This window comes from Ambystoma mexicanum, chromosome 2q, assembly GCF_040938575.1.
Source record: "Ambystoma mexicanum isolate Mex_15411 chromosome 2q, UKY_AmexF1_1, whole genome shotgun sequence".
NCBI lineage: Eukaryota > Metazoa > Chordata > Amphibia > Caudata > Ambystomatidae > Ambystoma > Ambystoma mexicanum.
In genome coordinates this window covers 319858260-319873238 of record NC_090924.1, presented here as the reverse complement: position 1 = coordinate 319873238, position 14979 = coordinate 319858260, and the positions used below count along the sequence as shown (strand labels likewise).

General features: G+C 42.4%; 1 protein-coding gene across 1 annotated transcript in view; it reads left to right on the top strand.

Moving 5' to 3' along the window:
* RPL3L (ribosomal protein L3 like) overlaps positions 1-14979 on the top strand; it is a 320999-nt gene that overhangs the window by 28392 nt on the left and 277628 nt on the right. Inside the window, exon 2 of the mRNA XM_069647298.1 lies at positions 13996-14188. Coding sequence (XP_069503399.1) covers positions 13996-14188 — 193 coding nt within the window. The remainder of the gene's footprint in view (positions 1-13995; positions 14189-14979) is intronic.

The following is a 14979-nucleotide window of genomic DNA, read 5'->3' as shown; positions in this document are numbered from 1 at the left end:
CTTTGCCGGTTTTACCGGCAAAGCTACCTCCAACCTCGTAATGAGTCCCATGCGTACGAAAATATCTAACTTAGATAGACCCTGAGAAAGACATATCAGGAACAATGAAAGAGCTGTGCTGATCAAAGGAAGAGGAGGGGAAACCTGGTAAGAGAGTACACAAGGTATCCTGACAAGATCAAAATAAAGAAACAAGTTGTGCTGTTTACGAGTTGGGTTGCTAACAAAAGGAAGAGGAGTGAAAACATGTCAGGAGAGTACACAACGTATCCTAACAAGACAAATATAGAAAGTGAAATTACTTTGTACATTTATTTATTTTGTTCTTATTTATTTATTTGTAAGGTGCCGAAAGCCCGCCGGCATCGGGGTGCCACATAGAGACACTGACTTACACATAACATGTCAACACAAAAGGTACAAAAGACGAGACACTTGGAATGCCAAGGCACAGATGTGAAAAAGTACTATTCAGGGTTGTCTCATTTAAATAAGAAGGTTTTAATTGCTTTTGGAATTTGAGGAGGTTGGATTCCGCTCTCAGGTTCAATGGCAGTTTATTCCATTGCTGAGCTGACCGATTAGGGAAGGCTTTGCCTAACCCATTAGTTTTCCTATGAAGATTTGTTGTAATGAGCCCATGTGTCTCAGATCTTAGAGTGCGGATTGGGGTGTAGCCCATGTTCTTGGACTTCAGGTATGCCAGAGCTTTACCGTATAGGCACTTGTGTGTAATTGTCATGGATTTGAAAATTACTCGGTCTTCGACCCTAAGCCAATGTAGTTCCTTCCACGCTTCACTAATATGGTCAGTTTTTGCTTTCTGCTTAATTATCTGAACAGCATGGTTCTGAATATGCTGGAGTTTAGTCAGGCATTGTTTACTGGCCCTCAATAGTAGGGCATTGCCATAGTCCAGTCTTGATAAGATGGTCGCTCTGGCAATGGTCACACAGTTTGATTCGTTCAGAACAGCTCGGATAGCTTTTAGCAGTCTTTAGTAGTATGAGCAGTTTTTGATGACGTAGGGGGCTTGAGCATCTGAGCTCATGAATGCTTCCAGAGTCATGCCCAGGGTTTTCACGCTTGTCACTTCTTGGATGTGGGACTCTTTTATCATGAAGGATTCATAGCTGGGTGATAGTTTAGCCCTGGCTTCTTTGGACCCAAAAACCATAAATTATTTTTTTCCCCGTTCAAACACATCCAGTTATGATCCATCCACTGTTCGATGATATTGTAGAGTTCATTTACCATTTTGTTGTCTTTTACATGGTCTCCGCTCAGTTCCACTACCAGCTGAGTGTCGTCAGCATAGTTAGTGAAAAAGGTATTCAGGTTGTCTAACACCTCACACAGGAGGCGTAGATATAAATTGAAGAGAAGTGGTGAGAGACTGGCTCCCTGGGGGACGCCACAGTAAATGTTAGACACACTTGATAATTTGTCAGCCCAGCGTACTCTGGCAATTCGGTCTGCTAAGAATGACGATAGCCAGCCTATAGCTTCCTCAGAGCAGTTGGCAATTTTCTCTAGTGCTTCCTGTAGTAGTTGGTGGTCTGATAAATCAAACGCAGCACTAAGGTCTAGCAGAATCAGCAGACCAGTGTTGCTCCTGTCGATGATACTTAGCATTTTTGTCTGTAGGTCCAGCATCGCAGTTTCGGTGCTGTGTGCAGCATGGAAACCTGATTGTTGATGATGTGATATTTCGCTGGTCTCTACATATGCTTGCAATTGAGCAGTTGTGACTTTGTCCATAACTTTTGGAATTAAATTACAAATAGTTATATGTCTTAAATTTCCTAGTTCTCGTTGGTCTAGTTTGGGCTTTTTGACCAGTGGGGTGATGGTTACCTTTTTTATATTCTTGTGCACCGTTTGGTCTCGGAATGAGGTATTTACCATTCTTGTAAGTACAGGTGCAAATATGTCAGCATTTTCGAGTATGATTTTCGGAGGAAGTTTATTCTCTGCACATGATGAAGGCTTCCTTGATGCCAGAGTATTAAGCATATCTGTCGTCGTAATTTCTTGAAAACTAAATTTGTCAGGATCATCTGTTTTCTTTTTCATGTGAGGTTGTTGGTACTTGGTTTTATTAAGTTGGGCGCTCGCTATTACTTCTCTTGCTTTCGTGATCTTATTACAGAATGCGGCTTGGGTGTTTTCACATTCTGCTTGGGATGGGACAAATGCTGGAGTCAATGACTCAGGCTTGTCGAGAGATTTTAGTATCATAAAAAGTTTAACTGGAGCATTGGCGGCTTTCTGAACTTGTACATTAACGTAGTTCTTTTTAACTTCTAAAAGGTTCCCTTTGTAGGACCTCTCGAGTTCCTTCCAGCTGTCCTTGTTGCTAGTGGTTGGTTTTTTCAACCATCTGGCTTCAAGCTGTCTCTTTTCCTTTTTTGAGCCCCTAAATCTGAGTTATAACATTCCTGATGATTGGTATTAGGTCTCACTAGTTTAGGGTGGAGAGGAGCTAGTTGGTCAATGAGAGATGTAGTATGTTGTTCATATTTAGATATGGTTTTCTCACAAGTGTCGTCCTCGCTAAGGTCTGCTAGGATATTGTTAACACAAGACACAAGGTGTGTCCTTTTGATTTTCTTGAAATTTCTACATGTCGTTTTCTTGGGTTCATTCAGAGTTTTCTTGAGAGGAATAGGCAAGGTCAGTGTGAAGGATATTTTATTGTGGTCAGACCAGATACACGGAGTGGTCGTATAGTTGTTGTTGGCTAGATTATTCGTAATGATCCAGTCTAGCTGGTGACCATTGTCCATTGGGGCTTCAGAGTTTTTAACTTGGAAATCAAGATCGCTTAGAGCCTTCTCTAGGTCTATTGCTTTTTTATCCTTGGGGTCACCCTGCCAGCGATTAAGATCCCCTAGGACCAGTGTGGAAGAGTTGGGACTTTTAAGTAGATTGAGCTGCCCAATGAGCTCCTCATTGAATTCGGACGTCAGGGATGGCGGTCTGTAGATGAGGACAAAGTTCACACAGTTTGTGTCAGTAGGACAATGTTTCAAATGGATCAAGAGAAACCTAAATAACTGGCATTGTTGAAGAAACAACCAAGGGAAGGGAAAACCCGGGCAAGGGAACCACCCTCTGGAACAAGGAACTCTATCCTGTTGGAATTTTTATGCTGGAGTTATGCATTTTCCTTTTTGAACATTTATGAACAACTCAAGGCCTAACACATTACCCTTTTCACTTTGGAGTTTAGTTTGTTAGAATGTGAGGGCTAGAATAGTACTTTGGACACAGAACAGTTGTGTTTTGGACATGCTGACTTTGACAGGACCTAAGTTTTGGTTTCAGCCTCTTAGAGTAGGGACAGACAGACATTTCCCCAACCCCCTTTATTTTAATAAAGGTTTATGGCCAAAACCCAAAGTCTCTGTGTCCCATTCCTGGTTCCTCAAAGTGCCTAAAGTTTGCATTAATAAACAACACCCACTTTCGCATCACTCAAGGCATGATGCCTGCCATTGGGCAGGCAGAGAGAGCTGACAACTGACCAGTTGTTTAATGGTAGCTGTTGTATACCGCTGTACTGTTGATGATCCCACCCTGACTCATTTGTAATATTTTGTTAGTATTTTGTCTGTAAATGAGCTACTAAATAATTTGCTATGCATGGGTAAGGGAATTGCTGTGAATAAAAATCTAGCTCAAAGTTCAAACAAAAGAAATTAAAAAAGGTAAGCTGAAAATGTTTAGTAAGAGGGATTGGCCAGGCCCCCTTAGTTTCAATGCAGCTAATTATTCGTAATGTGCAACAACAAAAACGTATTTAGATATCAAGGACTTCTAAACCCTATTTGATCCCTGGATGGATTATCCTAACCTGCTGTTGGCATCTTGATAGATCAGAGGACTAGCTTCAACTCTGAAGTCAGTGGTCAGAAGCCCTTGGACAACCAAGCCGCAGGGTTAATTGCTGCTTCAATTGTGCTTAAGCTTTGAACACATATTTCCTAGCTCTCTCTTGTTGTTTGCTTATGTAAAAACAAAAACTACGAAGTAAAATGAAATCACTTGAAAAAAAGCATTAGGCTAGGATTAAGTAGGATTCCAGCACTGCTGCTCCTTATACAGAAGCAAGTGTCCTAGCAACATCATAACCAATGCTGTACTCATGAAGTGCGTACAAGCGTCGGCAAGCTTAGCACATCCTCATAAGTCACCATGGGCTCATCTCAGCAACAACCTTGTTGTTGGATGAGCCCTGATGGGCAGCCCAGTCTTGATCTCATTAGGCCAGTCAGTGATGGGGTGGGGGAGAAATAACTGAAGCAGGAGTCACTCTTTAAGACATGTGTCTCCTATCGGGGCAAAAACAGCACATTGTGTGCCTGCAGATATTTCAAATGTCAATGGCAAGTACAATATTACCTGATGACTCTATAACCCAAAACTATTCCATGTAAAAGAGACACCTGCTATTTTCCCTGATATTGTCCAGTGAAACAAATCCCGCTCCCTGGTATCCAGCAACGATCTTACCACACCATCTCTCCTCTCGTCCAGAAAAGTCCCTGATTCTTTTGTGTGTTGTACACTGCTACTTACAACATCTTCATTTGCTTTCTTGCTGGCTAAAAAAGGATAATGTGGCAAACAAATGCTTCACCATCCTAGAGGAATGCCCACAATCTTCTAGCTCTCCTGTGGTATTCTTGTGAACAAGTCGTCGGCATTCCAAACAAACCTGTGGAATATCTGCCACTGTGAATTAGAAAATATGCTCCATTGTCATAAGCTATAACCGGTATTTATGAAGACATTGTTCCTATTGGACTAGGCTTTTTGTTGCCAGCAACAAAAGACAGATTCTTACAAATATCTGTAATCTAAAACATACAAGAGGTGCTGTAATGAATTGTTAAGCATACAAAAAATGCCTATATCAAATGTAAAATTCATGTGAACACTTACATTAATTCATACAATGACATTGTTAAACAATGAATCAAGAAATAACATAACAACTCATTAACAAACTGATACAAAATACTCATTCATTAATATCTGTACAATACATAAATCTCACAATCAGTTCATTCAGGATAATATTTCTAAACCAATGAATGAAAGGTTGCAGTTTTCAAAGTCAACCATTATATTGAAATATAATACAAGTGTCTCATGTGTAACTCATCAAAAATCTCATGTGCAATTCATTCAAGAGTTGGTATTTTCAGGGTTGATGTTACTTAGACGTTTTGCCGTAATACGTTTGGGACGCCTTCCCCAGGACCCTTTATTTAAGACCCTGTGTTTGGACAAAAAAGCCTTTCAATTTTGATTTGGGATATCAAGGACAGATAATCTTGTCAACAAAAATTAAATCTATGATGCCACTCAAGGAACATAACTAAAGGGATTTTTTGCTACACAACAAATCTCATCTGATCTGCTCTTGAGACTCCCACATCTGATCTTATTCATGTACATGCTCCTTTTATAATAATGTTGACACAAACATCAGATGAAAAGAATTAAAAAATGCAAATTTCAATGTCTTCGCTCTCCACATCAGTAGCCAGTTTTCCATGCACAAGTGCTACATCAGAACTGGCTGAACCCGCTTTTCTTGATTGCACCAATGCCACATCAGAATTGGCTGCACCCTCTTTCTCGCCAGCATGAGAGAAACTCTTCATCGTGTTTGTTTGTTTGTTTCTTTATTTGTAGCGCGCGCCAGACCCAAAGGTATCAGGGCACGAAGACAATAATACTTTAAGCTTACATACAAGTTACAATGTTACATAGTCACAGGATTGCAGGTCAGTACAACAATTCAACATATAATACATATTCAGTTGCGGGTATAGATCAACATCTGAAGAGGGTCCAATATATATTACAGGTCAAGTACTAGAAGTAGGCGGTCATGCTGGGGCTGCAGGTCATTTTCTTTAAGCCACTTGATGATGTTTAAACGAAAGCGTGGGTAAGATTGATCAGTCCTTAAGGTGGGCGGGAGTGAAATCCACAGTTGGGCCGCTTTAACGGGGAAGCTGTTCCCTCTGTTTGTGGTCATTTTGAAGGGGGGAACTGATAGGCAGTTTGTGTAGGCTGCTCTGGTAGGTCTGGTCCAGGCTCTTCTTGTGAATGTCTCTGTCAGGTAGCTAGGGGCTACGTTATTGAGGCATTTAAATGTTAGGGAAGCAGTTTTAAGTTTGATTTTGTCAATAGTAGAAAGCCAGTTAGAGTGTCATCTAATCGTTGATATGTGTTCTCTATTGGGCATTCCTATGGCTGCTCTAAGGGCATTGTTTTGCAGTATTGGATTTTCTTAGTAATGTATATATTAGCTCCCAAGTTGAGAGCGTTGCAGTAATCCAATTTGGACAGCACAAGTGCTCTTGCCAAGGTGGTGCAGCTGATTGTGGATAGGTATGGTCTCGCTGATCTAATTAGCTTACAAGTGTAGGCTGTGGCAGATGCCATGGCGTTCACTTGTTTTGCCAGTGTAAGGCTAGAATCGAGGTATAAACCTAGTGTTTTTACCTCCTTAGCAACTTTGATTGTATGTCCATCTATAACAAAGGCTGTGTAGTCCTGGCTAAGTTTCTTGATATCATGCGTCGTCCCCAGGATGATGAGTTCCGTTTTGTCATCATTCAGGCATAGACCATGAAGTGCCATCCATGCCTGGATGATGAGGTATATCCACCAAGGCCAAATTCTTTTCATAATCCCCCGAAAGTGGGATGAGAATCTGGGTGTCATCTGCATAGTTAGTGTAGGTGACACCTAGAAGGTCCAGATCATCGAACAGGGGGTTGGTAAAGATGTTATACATGGTAGGGGAAACGCATGATCCCTGGGGTACACCACATGTGATGGGAGCCGGGTCAGCAGCTGCTGTGGTGGAGAAGACCCTCATAGTTCTTTCACTTAGAAATTAATTGATCCATGCTATGGCTTGGGGTGAGAAGTGCGCTGCTGAATTTAAGTGGTTACATAGTACTTTGTGGTCCACCAGGTCAAACGCTGCTGAGAGATCCAAGAGGAGAAGTAAGGCAGCTTTTCCCTGATCCATGAGCTTGTCGACCTGGGCCTTAAGATCAATGAGTGCTGTTTCAGTGATGTGCTATGGTCTGAAACCTGATTGCCGGGTGCCTAGGAATTGGTGCTGCTTCAGATATTTCTGTATCTGTAAATAGGCCACTATCTAATATCTGTAGTAGAAATGGCACCGTGGTCATTGGCCTATAATTTGTGGGTATGGCTGGGTCCAGCGATTGCTTTTTAAGGAGAGGGAGGACCCAGGATTATTGAAGATTACTCAGTATGGTACCTGAAGTGAATGATGCATTTATAAGTTTAGAGATAAATGGAGATGGATCTCTTGCAGCGTCTTTTATTATTTGTGCCGGGCAGTTATCGCCTCTACAATTTGAAGGCTTGAGTGATAGTATTATTTTTTCAACCTCCAGTATGGATTCTTTGGTGAAGTTGAATCGCTGTTCTGGTTTGGTATTGGTATATGATTTGTTACTTTGGGCTGCGGTTGGTGGTATGTTGAGTTTTGTCTTGTCAATTTTAACTTGGAGGGTGGCAATTCTTTCATTAAGTGCTTTCTGAATGTTGGAGCACCAAGATTTATTTTTGACACAGTTGTCCGGTACCACGATGGGGTTCTCCAATTCCTTTAGTATTGTGAAGAGCTCCTTGGTGCCTGATTTAGCTTGCATTATTCTATTGTCAAAGCTTTCTTTTTTGGCTCGCCGTATTTCAGTTTTATATTTTGTGGAGGTGTTGATCAAGATTACTTTATTCTCCTCTGAGGGTGATAGTCGCCAAGTGGCTTCACACTTTAGTTTTTCCTTTCTCAAGGATTTTAGGTGTGGGGTAAACCAGGCATTTAGGTGTGCTCTAGGTTTGCTGTTTCTCATCTTTAACGGGGCAATAGTATCCAGGGCGTTGGCCATGACTGAGTTAAATTCATTAACTAGGGTGGATGGGTTTAATTTGTCTCGTAGCGCGTTTAATGTAGGGATAATTAGAGGTAATAATCTGTCTGTAGTTATATTCTTTTCATTCCTTGTTAATGTCGGGGGTGCTATTAGGTTATTTCGAGGCAGGGGGATTGTAGCATCTATGGAGAAGGCTATGAGAGTGTGGTCTGTCCATGCCTGTGGACTGATAGATGTGATAGTAGTTTTGCAATTATGGTCGGCCACCCAGTCAAGTGTACAGCCTTTGTCATGGGTAGGCTGTGTCGCTTTTTGGGTAAAGCCGAGCTCTGAAAGGACGTTGGCTGTGTTTGTGGCTTTTACATCTTTGTGATCGTTGAGGCCCAAGTTCAGGTCTCCTAGTAGAATGGTTTGTGAAGTATGTTTTAAGTTATCCAAGAGGATCGTGGATATGTCCTCTGCGAAGGAGCCGATAGGTCGTGGTGGCCTATAGATAAGGTGTATAGTAATAGTTTGAGAATTGGATGTGAGAATCTTGGCGCTTAATGACTCGCAAGATTTGGTGTGCAAGGGTGTTGCTATTCTCATTGACAGGTTAGTTTTAGCTATGAAAGCTATGCCTCCTCCTCAGGAGTTAGTTCTATCTTCTCTAAGGATAGTGTAATTGGTAGACAAAGCAAGCATCAAGGCAGGGCCGGCTGCTTGGTGTAGACAGGTTTCAGTGATGGCTAAAAAGTCATAATTGCCTGTTTGTATAAGGTCGGCAATTTCAGTAGCGTGGGCTATTAATGACCTGGCATTAATAAGGGCTCCTTTGATGGCAGGGCTTGGTTTTAGTTGATTAGGTAAGGCAGGGCTATTGTGTTTAGTTGGGCAAGTTGGTAGTTTGTGGCGTTTGTCTCTTTTGTGGTGAAGGTGAGTGGCGGCGCAAGGTGGTGGGCTGTTCTGTTTGGTGGAGGTAACCACATGTCGAGTTTTATAAAGGGCACATTCAGTATGGTACCTAGAAGGCAGTTTGAATATTTTCGGTAGTCTCGAGCGTAGTTTAAAGTTCCTAAGTGTGAGGTCACATGGGATGTTGGTTATTGGGGAGTTGGAAGTATAGTTGGGAATGGGTGGTGACCTTCCTGGGAGCCATTCTGTATCTAGGGTGGTCAAGGACAGTCTAATGTTCTTGTTTAACATTTTGGTGGACCGGAATTCTTGAACTGGACTCAATAGGGATGCTATAAGCCAGGGAGCAGCTAGGTAGAGGATAATGATAAGCAATCTAATTTGAAACAGTGTGGATAGCTCCGGGAGCGAGCAGCTAGTTCGCCAGGCGATACATAGTGTGGAATCACAGGTGGGGCCACGTTGATTTGGTACCATACTACCGAAAGAAAAAGTGCCATTCACATGTCGTTCCTAACATCTCTTGACAAAGTCTTCTTAAGTTGCGAATATCTCATCCTAGACATCGCTATGGTAATATCATGGTCAAATGTCCTGCTGACCTCCAGAACAGGACAGTACACACACTTTTCTAGGCCTCAAAAGTCACAATATCACAAACACCCTTTGCTACAGACATCTAGAACCCATAGCCACAAAGTCCAATTGTATCAATATCAAGCTCTCAATCAGCCTACAGTCTTCTCATAGCACCCCTAACATTTCTGAAATTCTTATAAACACCTGCAAAGGCATAGCAGGTGCAGCGTAATTTCATTCCTACCTGCCAAAATGGAAATAATGTAAGACTTTATAACTTCCTTTCTGAAACGTCACTATAGGAAAGAACTAAATAAAATGCTCTTATAAAGTCCAGCACAGTGAGTACCATGTCAGTATGCATTGTGTCCTCCATTTTCATCCACAATAGCCAAATCTCTCCGGGGTGCACCCATAAACACAGCCTTGATTTCACATTTTGCCACACTAGCCACCACACCACAGATACCAAACAGTTGCACTGCCTGGTCAATATTTGCATATACCACAAACTTGTGTCCTGCTCCATAAAATCATTGACAGATAACACCTCTGGGCATGATAAAGGGAGAATCAGCCTGAACTCCCACATTATTTTTAGGGATCACCCACAGATGTGATACAATAAGGTACTTCAACAGCCATGTCCTAATGGGAAAAGACAACCTCCCGCCATTACCTATTTCAGATCTTTCATTGGATCACCTCCCGTTGATCGTTAGTAGACTAGATTCTCAACCCATCTCCTAATCCGTGGACCACTGTATTAGACCCTAAAAGCAAATGTGAACCCCATCTTCATAAACACCACCCTTTCCTACTATGGTAGCTTTGTGCCCTACCTCAGATATTACTTCCCCCTGTCAATGGCCCCAATATCGATTGATCACTGATCACTTTCCCCATAATTCTTGCAGTCATGCCTAGCCCTGCAACACATATATTGTTATAGGGTTCGTAGATTAAAGGATGCTGAAATATCTTCCTGTCCTCCACCTCATCATGGCTAGGAAGAACAGGAAAGGCACTGCATGTGAGGGGAGGCCTCTGCCACTGTGTTGCACAGGGAAAGGTCTTGTAGGGACCATTTACAGAAGCCATAGTTCTGTATCTAAATATCACAGGCCATAATATTATCCATCCCCATTCTGACCCTGATCTCTTCATGTGGTAGCTAAGCTAGAGTCTCGCTTCCTCAAAGTTAACATGGTATTTAGATTATGTCCATATACTTAAACAGTGGCAGACATGTTTACGGATAGCACGCATAATACATCCTTGCCTATTTCACAAATGCATATGTCTAGTTATTGGCACCTCTGGTCTTTCTATCAGCTCCTTCTCCTCTCTATTTACAACCTCACTTCTGAGTGTAACAATCTGAACACCTCTACGATCTCCCAGTCCATATTTGCTCCTTTGTTGAAGCAATGCAATATTCCCCTAATATATTTGCAATGCCCATACTAGCGAGTTTCTTTATCTTTCCTTCCACATGGTCTTCACTTTCCCACTCTGAAGGTCTCACCTTCACTTTGATACTGTTATTTGGCGTCCCTGTGTTCCTTTCTTGCTCCTTGTCAACCGGTGTCTATGGGCCCCTTGACCAGCTCCCCTTTGACCTTTGATCCAGCTAATGTATTAAGCTTTGCCCCCCTTGTACTTGCCCCACTATTCTGTTCACTCACCTCTCTCGCCATATTCATAGACTCGCTCTAGTCCTTTAGTTCCTCCTTTACATTCCTCATCTGTCTTCTCTCCTAAAGGGGTTCCATTTGATAATGTTGCTGATATAAAGTCGCCAGGTGGGTTTACCTTTTTTTTCACTGAACCCTACAATTCTTTCCTGAAATATTCTAGGAGGGGTATAATTATATTTTACTAGCGGTACGATCTGGCGTTGCCTGAGTCTGTAGATGACATGCACGTGGGGGTCTGCTATATCCTTGTGTATGTTATATTGGGCCTCATTACAACCCTGGCGTTGGACCATGGTGCTAATAGCACCATGGTCCATGCCGGATTCCGCCATGGTGGATGGCGGATTTACCGCCCCATTCCAAGGTTGGCGGGGCGGTAAATCCCCATTCATCATGGCCCCTTCCCCATTCCCATTTTTGGCCCATAGGGCTCAATGGGAATGGGGAAGGCGCTAATTACGGCACCGTAAATTACGGTGCCGTAATTAGTACCAAGGTCCCTTAGCGGGTTGTACTTTAACACCTGCAAAAAGCAGGCGTTAAAGTGTGAATCTGGCGTTAAGGGTTTAACGGCGCCGCAGCATTTTACGGCGCCGTTTACCCCTTAACGCCAGGGTTGTAATGAGGCCCAATGTGTCATAACCTCCTATTATTGAAAAATTACAAAATCAGCCATCTACCGATATCACCTATTCTGATATCACAAGGCTGGACCCGGCTCCACCCCTGTACAGGGCGAATAGGTGGGGTTGGTCAAATGTCACTATGGCCAGTACACGACTGGTATGCCGATGCTGTGTCCTAGATCCCTATTTTGGGAAAAGGCGCAAAATCGTCAGTCTCTCAAAACCACCTATACTGATATCACAGGAGCGGAACCTGCCCTGTGCAGGGCAAATGGCTGGGGTTGGTGAATTTCCACTATCGCCAGTACACCCCAAACTGGTATGCAGACCTCGGGCCAAAATTTCAGCTCACCAACTGTTATGGGGCTAGAGCCAAGCATGGACATACAAACACACTTTCACAAATATATATCTATAAATGTATAGAATAGATCACCTCCAATCCTAGAATACTTTAGGAAAGTGATTTTCTGGAGAGTGCATTTTTAGGGAAATGTCACCAACTAGCAGCCATGTCCTCTGCAACGTTATCATTGGACACCCCTAGGCATGCGCATGCACCCTCCACATCCTTCCTTTTATGCCGTTCTCTCCATTCATTTGTTCCTACTTTTATCAGACTTTTAGGGAAACACCAAAACTCGCCACACCAAGTTTTCCAACCCTAGCCACTTGTTTTGTCAGTACCCTTCCTTATATACGTACTTCCTTCCTTTCCTCTTTTTCAGCATGCCCATCCTTCTTCCCATTCGACTCACTTTCTCTTCCCGGTCCCATTCACATCTCCCATTAAGCTATTTATTTTAGTGTTTTAACTATGCGCCACTTGCAGAATCATTCCATTTCAAACTGCTCAGATGAAAGGTGTTTGGAGGTTGTGGAGGATGCAGGGTGAGGAAAGAAGGACAGGGGAAATCATGGGTGGGAATGATGAGAGTGTGAGGGAAGTTACCTTCACAGTTCAACCATTCCTGAAGTCCCATAACGTTTGACATACGTAGTAGTTCACATTTTGCATTCTTAATAAACGCCGAAACAAGTATCCCACCATGGCAAGTGTCCTTAGGGTGGAAGGTGGAGTCAAAGCTCTTAAGGCCCATCCTGGGCCTATTATTCCCTTATCACTCTCTCCTACACATTTTCCTCTCTGCCCTCTTATCTTCCAAACACTCTTCCTCTTCACCCACTAACAACTCATTTCTGCTACTTTATTGTTGCAGGATTTGAGGCACCCTACCCTAGGGATGGTAACCCCTTTTTCTCCTTAAGGCCTTATCGCCTGTCTCACACTGTCCTTCAAGATGTCTGATCCTTTAAATGCATGACTTTGCATGCATGCACTTGTTAGACCAGAAACGACCCTATAGTATGTATAGTATGTATATTATGTTGGCCAGAAACCAATCGCATCATGTGACAAACATCTCAACCGCAGAATCGTCAATGTAACCAGAGGGCGTGCATTTTGTCAAATGTCAGCCATTTGCTTTTTTCCTTTCTGTCAAAACACTTTGCAAAATGTATTCTATGCTTCGAACTCACACACGGTGCAAGGCCACAGCCTGAATGCTGAAAGACTAACACACGCAGGAATGCCAAACGATACAGAAATATATTGTTTTCCTCCCTCATGAAAGCAGAAGCCGCATCTAATCAGCAGACCAGGTGCCAGCCTGTCTTGCAAACGCTATAGTAAAAGGCAGTTAAAGCATGAATTATATTCTTTTAGCGGTACTCCTTCGCAGAGACTGGTATTTTCTGCTTCAGAACTGTCTGACCCTTAGTTTCATGAATCAAAACACATAGATAATGTGCTAAGGAATGTTTCTGTCCTACGAACATGATTTCCTTGATGAACTAAGAGTTTTATGTTCCACATAAGAGAAAGCTGCAGTGAACTTAAATCCCCACCTCCCAGACTACCCTTTTCCAAAATGGCGAAACACTAATATTTGGTGTAAGAGATGTAGTATGTGGCGATGACCTCAGATAAGAGTGATTTTCGAATAATTCCGAATGTTGCCATCATTTCCCAAGAAGTGTGGGATTGGGAGTTACATCCCTTTGCTCAGTTTCTCCTGACAACCTTTATATCTGGATGCCCCAATTCCTAAGAGGATTACCCTCACTTTTGCAACTTGTATGCTTTTTAATGGTTAGGAACTCTCCTTATTGCCATGCAAAGTTAGTACAAGAGTGCCTTTGTTTGTCCTTGACTTGCTTGTGTATAATGTTCCCTTTGCTTCCTCCCCCTAGTCTCATCGCAAGTTTTCCGCCCCCAGGCACGGCCACCTGGGTTTTCTCCCTCACAAGAGGAGCCGTCGCCACAGAGGAACAGTAAGGACCTGGCCGAAGGATGATCCGAGCAAGCCCATCCACCTGGCAGCTTTCATTGGCTACAAAGCTGGCATGACGCACACTTTGCGGGAGGTGCATCGAACTGGAATGAGTAAGACCCTTTTCCTAAATCCACTCTTATGATGCCTTTTGAGCTACCTTTAGGAAATGCATATTATATGTATGTTAAACATTAAGAGGTACATTTGCTGGAAGTATAAGAGCACTCTCTATTGAGAAAGAACAAGGCCAAGAACCTGTTTTAAGGAATGGTACCCACGCAGGTGGTCTGCAAGCATGGTTTAGTGTTCTCCGCCATATCTGAGCAAGCATTCTATAAAGTATTTTCAGTGCTTTCCACGTTTCTTTAAGGTAGCATTAACTATAAACTTCCCATTAATCAAAGTTTATTCTATTAATGTTTTTTTAAAATGATATACACTATCAATCTGACAATACCCACTGGTCACTTACTCTTGGGCTTTGCCTTCGGGGCCCATGCGCAGGTCACCCATAATCCACCCTTACTGGCCACAAGGCAATGCCCGCAGACATGGGCATTTTGCCTGGGCATGTTTGGCGCTTATGCCCTGGATCCCCTCCCAAGCTGCCGTTAGTGGGCACTAGTCATTTTACACTTGGCAAAATCTTATTTTTTAATATAATATACATGTAACCATATGGTTTTGTATATACAATATAAAAACAATACAATAAGCAAGGTTAAAAAGCATGAATAGAACATATATAAAAATAAAAATTGAAAAATACAACACTTATACAATTTTAAGACATCAGTGTATTAAACCTAATATATCCATACAGCGTATTCCGCAAAAACCTCATTATGAATCTCCAAGGGCCTGAGGGACAAAACAATCTTTTAGAACACACCTTACGACA